This window comes from Bufo gargarizans, chromosome 3 (genome assembly GCF_014858855.1).
Source record: "Bufo gargarizans isolate SCDJY-AF-19 chromosome 3, ASM1485885v1, whole genome shotgun sequence".
NCBI lineage: Eukaryota > Metazoa > Chordata > Amphibia > Anura > Bufonidae > Bufo > Bufo gargarizans.
In genome coordinates, this window is record NC_058082.1 from 88216699 (window position 1) to 88228382 (window position 11684).

The 11684-nt window shown below is 41.1% G+C and overlaps 1 protein-coding gene across 1 annotated transcript in view; it reads left to right on the forward strand.

Moving 5' to 3' along the window:
* CRYL1 (crystallin lambda 1) overlaps positions 1–4652 on the forward strand; it is a 263185-nt gene extending 258533 nt beyond the window's left edge. Inside the window, exons 7-8 of the mRNA XM_044284099.1 lie at positions 2664–2770; positions 4112–4652. Of these exons, the coding sequence (XP_044140034.1) occupies positions 2664–2770; positions 4112–4225 (221 nt within the window). The 3' untranslated portion in view covers positions 4226–4652. The remainder of the gene's footprint in view (positions 1–2663; positions 2771–4111) is intronic.
* Positions 4653–11684: the final 7032 nt, after the last annotated feature.

The window sequence follows — 11684 nt, forward strand, 5'->3', positions numbered from 1 at the left end:
TGTGTCTATGGACCATGGGGCTGCCGTAAAGCAGTTTTTGTTAATGCTCTCTAAATGCTGTTAAGAACAGTTCAGGCAAGGTGGCCGCCTCCATAATCATGTTCAGGAAATACAATAAAGAAATATGTAATCAGAAAATTAAAACAGATTTTAAAAAAGCATGTGCGTTACTATGTGGCAGGGGCGTTGTTAGGGTCTCAAAAGATCCGGGGCCCAAGCCTCAATAAATATGGCCCAACTCTCGAAGTCAACCAACCGAATTATTTGCAAAATTACTTTATTTAATTTAGGTGCACTGAAGAGACGGTCTCTTTTATAAGTAGGGAATTTTGATATATGCATTTTCCTATCCTTATCAGACTAAGGGTCCATTCAGACGTCCGTTTTGGTGTTCCGCATCCGTTCCGATTAAAAACGGAACGTTATGCGGATCCATTCATTTTCAATGGAATCCGCAAATAATTGGACAGCACTCATGGTGCTCTCCGATTCCGTGATTCCGTTCCGTTCCGTGGGTTCCGTTTATTCGGATCCAGGAAAAAAATATACCCTGTCCTACTATTTGTCCGATTTTGTGTTCCGTCATGCCATTCTAGTCAATGGATCCGTCAAAAATGCGGAAGACATGCTAAAAGCATCCTCATGTCATCCAGATTTTCGGATCCGCAAAAAACAGGAACGTTTATCTGGAAAGGTAAAAATACTGACGTGTGAATGGACCCTAAGAGTGATCCATCAGCAGAGCAGACAGCCATAGTTCCTAGTCATTTTCTCTAAAACCTTCCGCAGTATTTAGAAAGTCACCTGCAGTAGTTTATGGTGCAGGAAATACAGACTTAAGGTGGCTTTACACTATGAACGCTCATTCCTGATAATCTGCCCATGTAAAGGTGTCGCCAGTCACCTGATCAATGAGCGAAATGCTTGTTCTTCGGTGAAACAATCGTTCATTCGGATTCCTCAATCTTTATTTCTGACAGAATTTTTGCACAGCACAATCTGCAGCCCAGTACCAATGAATCTGCATGAGGATGAGCTATAGCAGTAGTCATCACTCATCTCCATACAGTGGAAGTGATTGCTGCATGTATATCAAGCAGGAAGTTATCGGGAGGGAATGCTTTCGTCCCAACAATCGCCTGCTTCATCGGGATGTGTAAAATGGTCTTTATGTTTCCTGATAAGGAAAGTAGTAGGAAATTGAATTTCCCAGCGCCTCCCCTGATCTATTGTTTCTACTCATCAAGGAAGTGTGTCCATTACTTTAGATAATTGTAAGTGTTGACTTAAAGGAAATGTGTCACCAAAAATTTTAGCTGCCAATTAAAACCAGATACAAACACATATCCTGTTTACTAATTGGATTTTTTTTTCTGGTTACAGATTTTTTTTATTCCATTTCCTGAATATGATTATGGGGGCAGCCATCTTGCCTGAGCTTTTCTTAACAGCATTTAGAAAGCTTAAAGGGGTTTTCTCTCTTCAGCAAGTGGCATTTATCATGTAGAGAAAGTTAATACAAGGCACTTACTAATCTATTGTTGTTGTCCATATTGCTTCCTTTGTTGGCTTGATTATTTTTTTTATCACATTATACTCTGTTTGTTTCCATGGTTACGACCACCCTGCAATCCATCAGTGGTGGTCATGCTTGCACACTATAGGTAAAAGTGCTGGCTTCTCTGGAGGCTGGGACTGTGAGACCACACATAGGCTAATGATTTTTCCTATAGTGTGCAAGCACTGCCACCACTGCTGGATTGCAGGGTGGTCGTAACCATGGAAACGAGCAGAGTATAATGTGATGGAAAAATTAATCAAGTCAGCAAAGGAAGCAATATGGACAATCACAATACATTAGTAAGTGCCTTGTATTAACTTCCTCTACATGATAAATGCTATTTGCTAAAGTGAGACAACCCCTTTAAGAAAATTGCTGTACAGCAGCCCCATGGGCAATAGACACAATAGTCAGGAGGGGACCTCACTGACTTCTTCTAGGCATGCTCTGTGACCTGTGCAGAGGTCAATGTACGAGGAAAGAATAGATAAGCCTTGATAATCATCTAGTGTGAATACTGGATCATGTCAGCGGTGTACAAGGGTACATATTCAAAAGTGCTATAGACACCGTACTATAGACTTCAGGTGCCTTTTTGAAGAGAATAATAAAGTATATTACAAAAATTAATTATATGGCATTTTGAAAGTTTTTTTTTTTTTTTTTTACTAAAGGGGTTCTCTGGGCTCACCTATATTGATGACCTATCCTCAGAATAGGTAATCAATATCAGATCGGTGGGACTCCGACGATCGGCACCCCTGCTGATCAGCTGTATGAGGAGACAGCTCTCTTCCTTCTCACTGCTGCTGTCTATAGCAAAGCAGTGGTGAGCAGGAAGGGAGAGGGCACGTGTGCACTGCACGCACCGTCTCCTCATACAGCTGATCAGCAGGGGTGCCAGGTATCGGACCGCGCTGATCTGATATTGATGACCTGTCCTGAGGAGAACCCCTTTAAACTTGTTCACTTTAAGTATTGAAACATATTCTTCTTCCTGTTCTAAACGTCATAAACTAATTATATATATATGCAGTAGATATTTAATTCTTATTAAAAATAGGTTATTGCCCTCCAAGACTAAACTATTAATCTGTTCCAGGCTTTGAAAGCTACTGTGAACGCTATGGAGAAGGGATAAAACGAGTCTTGGAAACTTTTGGACCAGTTCCAACTTTTTCAGGTGATGTTGCGAAGAAAATTGACCAGGTATGTATCAAGTACTGCCTGTAATAGCAATGTCCTGGTATAGATGCATAACCACAGTTCATTAGTATACTTTAAGGGGTTTTCCTATTTGTACCAACAGCCTTTAAAATCCTTTATGGAGGTCACTGTAATTTTGTATTGTATTTCTTTTACCTTTATTGCTCCCGTCTCCCATTCTGGGCGATGGTCACATGACCATGCCCATGCCGCTCTTTTTTATTTCCTGTAATGTTATGTCTGTGGGCAATGCAGTGATAGGGGAGTGTCTATGTAACTAGCTGGGCGGGAGGAGCTATACGTGAACTGCAAGTACCTATTTTGTAAGTATAATGGGGGAAAAAATTAAGGTTATTACTGTATTTTTTTAATTTTTTTAACAAAATGTATGAACAGCAAAGAAATTACAGATAAATAGGATTTAAGATTTTGGCATGGACTATTGGTGAGACATCACCATATTCTGGCTGATGAGGCCCCAATTGAAAAAATGTTTTGGGTTTTAAAGCAATAATCATGGAAAACATGTAGTAAACCACAGACTGCACCGTGGGAATGCATCCTTTGAGTTGAAGCTGCCAAATGATTTTCATGGGTGAATGAATAGTGAAAGATCTCTGCTACTCGTAAGTTGTCAGATACAAGTGTCATCCGGCACCTGGGAACATGTGTCACAGCAGATAAGTGTAAAAGCTGAAAGCAGAGTTATAAGGGGAAACAGGAGTCTGAAGGTAGCGATACGTTGGGGTACGTTCAAACAACTGGTTTTGAAAACACACTTTTAAAATTAGCGCGGGATCCACGTTGATTTTAAAAGCTTTTATTTATTTTTTTGAGGTGCATGAGAGCTCTACTGTACCATTATATAGCTCTGATTCATATGCGGCCTGTTCCATTAGACTCCATATATCTGAAGGTATTCTCTTGTGGTAGTATATTTCCGTACATACAGAGCCTGTACTGTATGGCCAACAATAAGGAACTCAAAGCCCTGGACATCACCAGTCAGTATAGTGATGCCTAGTAAATCTGATGATGACTTCACAACATTTGTTGAATCAGATTCTGTGGAATCCACAAGTGTCCTTCAAATACGTGTTCATCAGTGGACCAAGTATTAGCAGTTTCATACAATTTCGCATACATTTCTTTCCCACCTTCTTCTGTAGACTCGCTAATTTGTGTGCAGATAAAATGTGGACCTATTTGTTGCATCATTATCTTGGATGGGCTGCTCCTCGAGCATCGCTTCCACATTGTAAGACTGAGACAATAGCTTGGATTGTATCCATGTGAGGCATCTTGACAAGAGCTGATTCAATCCATATTTCATGTTTTTTGCAGGCATTGTGGGAGGACCAGACCGATAAACCTGATCAGCTTAAAGCACGGAGAGAATGGAGGGATGCATGTCTGAGTCACCTAGCCAAGCTGAAGAAAGAAATGAAAAAGAATTAATGTTTGCAATTAGATGATTCAAAATGTAATTCGGTGCAGTTTGCCCTTGGCTCAAATACATACATTTGCTGCAAATAGGCAACACAGTGTACTGTATTGCATCAAATAGAATACAATGAATATAACCCGAGTGACAAGATCTACTGCTTCTGATATGTTTATAGCATTGCTTTAGATGACTATGTGCTTCATGTCTGATTATATGCCAATGTATAGGATAGTTTGTATAATAGGGACCAATTACACAAACTAGTGTTTTACACTGAACACATTTTAAACAAATTTGCATTTTCTTTACTGAAGAAAGTAGTGTTTTCTTGGGAAACCTCCCCTATAGGGTGTTAAATTTTTCCAAAGATGTGATTTTCATATGACTTTGCTTACACCCCGAGTCTCTATGATGTAAAATAAAGAAGATTGGATAATATTTGGTTGTTGCACACATTGATCACTTTTATTACTACTCTCACTCCTGTACCTAGGAGGTTGGTCTAAAAGCGACTTCAGTTTTTAGGATCCCAGGGGCTCTGCATCAAGCAAGGTGTATGGCAAAGGCAATATATGCACTTAAAATTGTCCTCTTCACTAAACGGTTGAATATTCCTCAACGAGAATTGAAAGGAATGAAACGAGTTGCACATTTTGTCAGCCTCATATATGTTCGCTTTTTGCACGAGGCAATTATAAGTCGATGGGCTCCAAAGAATGATTTGGATAAGCTACAGCTTCCGAGCACTTACCCAAATGCAGATGTCAAAAAAGTGCTCTCACAGTTGCTAAGAGACACTTTTGGTATCTGTCAGAAACAAATATAGGATTGGCTTTTTTGGACAAACGTATTACTCAGGCTGTTAAGGAAAATATGACCAAAAATTTTGAATCCAAACCTGCAAAGAAAAAGAAAATGAAACGATTAAAGGGTAAAAACCTAGTTTTTGAAGGAAAAGACCTGAGCCATCTCGTTACTAATAAAACAAAGAGGTTCTTTGAATTGTTTGCGATCCACTACATGACAGAATACTGCAGTGATTCTCTAAGAAGCCATGTGAATGCTCTTAAGGTGGTCAATGATACCGCAGAAAGAGTAATTGCTCTGATAAAAGTTTAACTAATCGGTCAAAGGAAGAACAACAAAAAACTATTCTTGTTGAGGGTAGTCGAGCATCACGGAAAAGTCGTCACCAAGCTAACAAAAGAAGGGATTGCATCGTTCAAAGTTGATTAATATAACACGTTTTGCCTATCATACTAGCTATTAATCTTAGTGTCTAGTTTTAATATTATTTTAAGTTTGTGATTTCTAGTTTTCCCAATAAAAGTAATTAACTGTGAAAAATCTTATTTTTTGCCTACTTTTACAAAACTAATCAAAGTGTGCAAACTCTAAATATCCAATCTTCTTGAAATTTGGCTTATATATATTTTACATCACTAAGGGCCCTTTCACACCTGCGTTATAGTCTTCCGGCATAGAGTTCCGTCGTCGGGGCTCTATGCCGGAAGAATACTGATCAGGATTATCCTAATGCATTCTGAATGGACAGTCCGTCCTTCAGGATGCATCAGGATGTCTTCCATTCCGGAACGGAACGTTTTTTGGCCGCAGCAAATAGCGCAGCATGCTGCGCTTTTTGCTCCGGCCAAAAATCCGGAACACTTGCCGCAAGGCCGGATCCGGAATGAATGCCCATTGAAAGGCATTGATCCGGATCCGGCCTTAAGCTAAACGTCGTTTCGGCGCATTGCCGGATGCGACGTTTAGCTTTTTCTCAATGGTTACCATGGCTGCCGGGACGCTAAAGTCCTTGCAGCCATGGTAAACTGTAGTGGGGAGCGGGGAGCAGCATACTTACCGTCCGTGCGGCTCCCGGGGCGCTCCAGAGTGACGTCAGGGCGCCCCAGGCGCATGGATGACGTGATCGCATGGATCACATGATCCATGCGCATGGGGCGCTCTGACGTCATTCTGGAGCGCCCCGGGAGCCGCACGGACTGTAAGTATACCGCTCCCCCGCTCCCCACTACTACTATGGCAACCAGGACTTTAATAGCGTCCTGGGTGCCATAGTAACACTGAAAGCATTTTGAAGACGGATCCGTCTTCAAATGCTTTCAGTACACTTGCGTTTTTCCGGATCCGGCGTGTAATTCCGGCAAGTGGAGTACACGCCGGATCCGGACAACGCAAGTGTGAAAGAGGCCTTAGTCTCGTAAGCAAGGTCTGCAAAAATGTTACATTTTATTTTTTTCCATTACAAAATGAAACACCCTACTCTCCTATTACAAGCTGCTAGTAGAAATCACTTACTTTTATAGCTTTTGTTGATTACATGGTGCTAGACTTAAAGGGGTTCTCCAGGAATTAAAAAAATGAAAATACTTAAATATTATTTTATAATAAATATATTTCCAAATACCTTTCATTACTTAGAATGGCTTGTTTTGTCAAGGGAGCAATGATTAGGAGAAATATAATGGCCGCCGTCCTATAAGTGCACACAAAACCTGTCCTAATCACACAGGAGGACAAGTTACTTCACCACAATGAGCCATAGTGCTGCCTCATCCTCCTCTCTGCTCTGCTTGTCAGGAATCATGATCCTGAATACTGGTGGATCTCTGTGGGAATGGAGAAGATGAGGAGACATGAAGTACAGAGAGGATGGTGAGGTGTGGCTAATGAGCAGCAGCTATTATATGTAGTCTCCATTACCACAGCCTGTCCTGTCTGTCCTCTCTGTACTTCATGTTTCCTCATGAACTCCATTCCTATATCATCTGTATTCAGGATCATAATCCCTGACAAGCAGAGCAGAGAGGAGGATGAGTCAGCTATTTACCTCTGTGTTGTAAAGTAACTTGTCCTCATGTGTGATCAGGACAGGTTTTGTGTGAACTAAAGGGACAGCAGCCATTTTGTTTCCCCTGATGATTGCTCCCCAGACAAAACGAGCCATTATAAATAATAAATATTACTTCATTATAATCCTATTCCCAAATACCTTTTTTAGTATTTTCATTTTCTTAATTCCCAGAGAACCTCTTTAATGCCTATACCTTTCATGTGCCAGAGAACGCCAGAATTTAAAGAGGACCTGTTGTCACTATCGTGTCTGTTTTATTCTTATGACTCTATGGTGTGCCATTACTCTGTTATTTCTGCTAGAAGTTTTGGAATAAAGGCAAAACTGGGTGTTAAAAACTCACAGAAAAAAGCCTAAACTGGGTGTTACCAGTTGGGGTTGTGTTCCTGTGCAATCTGACACTGTCTAATCACTATGACTAGTGTAACACTGTGAAGGAACCCCCCCCCCCCCACCTTACAAAAGATAACATCCAGCTGGACCTTCTCATTCACTACCTGGGCCCAAAGTCATTTGGGTCATTTATCAAACTGGTGTAAAGTAGAACTGGCTTTGTTGCCCATAGTACCCAATCAGACTCCACCTTTCATTTTGGACAGCGCCTTTTGGAAAATGAAAGGAGGAATCTGATTGGCTGCTATGGGAAACTAAGCCAGTTCTACTTTACATCAGTTTGATAAATGACCCCCTATGTTTGTAAACCCAGGCTTAATTGGTTGGTCTGGGTCCATAAAACAACCACTTTTTCTCTTACCTGGATGTTCTGAAAACATTGGCCCAGATTTATTAATCCTATAGATCAGGGATGGCCAACCTGCGGCTCTCCAGCTGTTGTAAAACTACAATTCCCACCATGCCCTGCTGTAGGCCGATAGCCGCAGGCAGTCTAAGCATGATGAGAGTTGTAGTTTTGCATCAGCTGGAGAGCAGCAGGTTGGCCATCCCTGCTATAGTTTGTGTAAGCTTAGACAGGCTGTCTAGGCCTGCACCAAATTTATCAAGCTCAGGCTGGACACTTTTCTCTGCCTCTATACCAAATATTGGTTTGCTTACTTTGAGACACATTTTTATTCCAGAATTTTGACACAATTTTGGTGCAAAATGCTGCATCTTAGGCCTGCCCCCTTCCTCTTCAAAGCTTCCGCTAAGAAACATGCCCTTGTCAGGCATGTCAGCCTGGCTATCTCTGACAGTCCCATCGCAGCAAATAAAAAAGTATCCATGCTTGCAGCCCTTACTCTCTATTTACCGCTATGGGACTTACAAAAATAGCTGAGCATGTTCACTTAGCTGCTTTTGGAAGTCTCATAGCAGTGAATGGAGAACGCCGCACATGTGCGCTATCCTCTCCTTCACTACAGAAGCCCCGTTCTGGAGATAGGAGCGGGTCCCAGAGGTGGGACCTGCACCTATCTGACATTTGTGAAAATTCCTAAAAATATGCCACAAATGTGGAGATGGGAAGACCTCTTTGAGGCCTATTTACACAGGCTGATGAATCCTGATTGTTGCTGTGTGTAAATATGCCCAGTGATCACCTAAAAAAATGAGAAACTGCTTGATTGTCATTGATCGCCATTTTTAATGTAGACATAAAAATAATCCTTTGTTGGCAGCACATCTCGCCCTGTGTAAACTGGATGTGTTGCCGACAAAATGGGTCTTCTTACATGTGCCAATGCTGGGCAATAAACAAGCATCAATCGAAAATATACAAGTTGACTGGTGCTTGTTTAAAGTGTATTTCACACAGCCCAATGCAAAGTGAAAGGGGTTGAACGATTGTTACTGTGATCATTCATCCCCCATTCACTTTGCATATTGCTGGCAGCACATACCCTGTATAAACAGTATGACTTTAGGTGCTGCATTTTGCTAGTATTTTAGGTGATTGTTGTCACCTTTGCATGTGCCAACACAAGAAGTGTTCCTGAAAAGAGCAATCCTCAACCAGTGTAAAAAGGCTCTTACTCTAAGAAGAGGATTTTGCATTAAGAATTCCAAGAGCGATCATTTCAAACTTTCCTGAAAATTGCCCTGTGAAATTGAAAGTAAAGAATGAGCACCAGTCGATTTTCTATATTGTTCATTAGTGTTTATTTGGGCAATTCACCTGCATGTTTAAAAGAAACCTCACTTGAAGGGGTATTCCGGTAGGTGAAAGTTCATCCCCTATCCACAGCAGATAACTATGAGATCGGTGGGGGTCCTGCCGCTGGGCCCCATACCCCCTGCTGCTCCTCTGAAATGACCAGAGGGTCCAGTCGCAAATGTGCGCAGCCGCTGCATTCATTTCTATGGGAGTACCAGAGATAGCTGAGTAGAGCACTTTGTTATCTCTGAAATTACCATAGAAATGAATGGAGCGACCACTCGCATGTGCGATTGGCCGCTGCAGTCATTTCATAGGAGTAGCAGAGGGCCGGATATGCGCATTGACACTCCATTCATCTCTTCTGGAGCTCCGGAGACAGCTGAGTACAGAGCTTGGCTATTTCCAGAACTCCCAGAGATGACTGTTGCAGCAGTACGCATGCCTGACCTACCACTCTGTTCATTTCAGGGGACTGCCGAAGAGTACAGGGTACCCATTCTTATAATCAGTGATCTAATAGTTATAACCTCTCTTGTGGATAGGGGATAACTTTTAACAACTGGAATACCCATTTAACAAATGAGATATTTCACTAATCTACTCAAAGGTTTCCCTCTACCCTCATAAAAAAAAGTGTACACTAAAAATTATGGCCATGGAGTGAGAATTATACATAGAATATATATAAAATAGATGTCATCTGCTTACTTAAGAAAACTAAAAAAAGCCAAGTATAGTCTAAAATAAGTTTTTTTACCCATGGAGGATTTTCCTGCTGTACTCACTATCGCCTCTTGCTGAGGATGGGCGTGTCTACCTTTGGCCCATGCTCCCACCATAGAGCTATTGCCAGAAACGGTAAGTAGATCCTAATATAAGGAATTATCTGTTCCTCCTTCTACTGGGATCAAACATTTTTAAAGGTAAATATGTAAAGAATCCGGACTGGACTTTGTATGACTGCCAACATTAATGGGGAAACAGAAGTGACAACTGCTCTTGACGCATGTCTGGATCTTTTCAAGCTATTTCGCCATTGATAAATTTACAGGGTTATTCCCATTTCAGCCTTTCATGGTTGAGATGGGAATGACCTACGTAAGCGCCAGGTCATAACAGCCTAATGGACTGTCGCTACAAGTCATGACAAGTCCCAAACACAGGGACTACACCTCGCTTGTCTGTGGGATTCAAATTGGTTAATACGTTTTCCCCATGTGCCGGGGGATGCGGTCGACCTAAGAATCAAAGACCAAGACACTTTGCTGTTTAATGGATTCTCTGCCAGGAAACGCCCAAAGAGTCAATTTTATTAGTTGTACATTGTGGGTCTAACCACCCCATTTAGCCATCAATTTTAATATATCCAATCACAAGTATTTTATTAAAGCAACCAATCAAAAGCATAATGGTATGGAAAAATACATGTACACATACAGACATGACTCCGAATACTGCAAAAAAGCCCCTGTATATAGTTCAGAATGTATCAGTTCCCTATTTGCCATATCTAAATTCCTAATGCTTCAAAACTGAATTAAAAATACAGACTATATTTCCCAATTTAACCTAAAATGCATGCTCTTCATAGATGTTACATTAGCCTAAGACATTTAAGCATAAAACTAAAAAAATTGAGAATACTAGACAATTAAGTACAATTAGCACAATTCTTGTTAATTAACCACTTAATTTCTTTCACATTTTCCTCCTCTAGAACATAATGCTAATTGTCCCATAGCAGTGAACGAACAGTGTAGTTCAGTAAGCTACGCTGTTTCTGTAAGGGCTCATGGACACAAATGTATTTTCTTTCCGTGTCTGTTCCATCTTTTTTGTCTGAACCATTTAGTTCAATGGGTCCGCAAAAAAATGGAAGTTACTCCGTGTACGTTCCGTTTCCGTATGTCCATTCTGCAATAAAATAGAACATGTCCTAATATTGTCCGCATTACGGACAAGAATAGGACTGTTCTATTAGGGGCCAGCTGTTCCGTTCCACAAAATATGGAATGCATGCGGATGTCATCCGTGTTTTGCGGACTGGTTGAGTGCATGAGCCCTAATTCCTGAATTACTTGAAACAACATGGCTCCTTTTTACTGCCATGGGAGTTGTGTAAACCGCAGAGCGCAGCCGGTTCAACCATTTCCTTAACTCTACCCGTCCCTGGCTGGCTATGAAAGGCTGAGATGGGAATAACCCTACAAGTATCACTGAGCATTTGCTGTATTTTGTGTATTTTAAAAAGTTTACTCCCCATTAAAGACAGATGTGATTTTGCTCCTGTGTTATGTATTGTTTCTATGCTGCTTACCATCATAAGTGTCTTCTGCTGTATCTGCTATTACAGGGTGTGTCCACACAGGACGGATATGCTGCAAAATACACACATAAAGTGACCTGCAGTGCAGATTTATGGTGCAAGTTTTAACTGTGGATTTAATTCTTTGCAACGCTGTGAGGGTGAAAACTGCTGCAAACCCGCAGCATTTACACT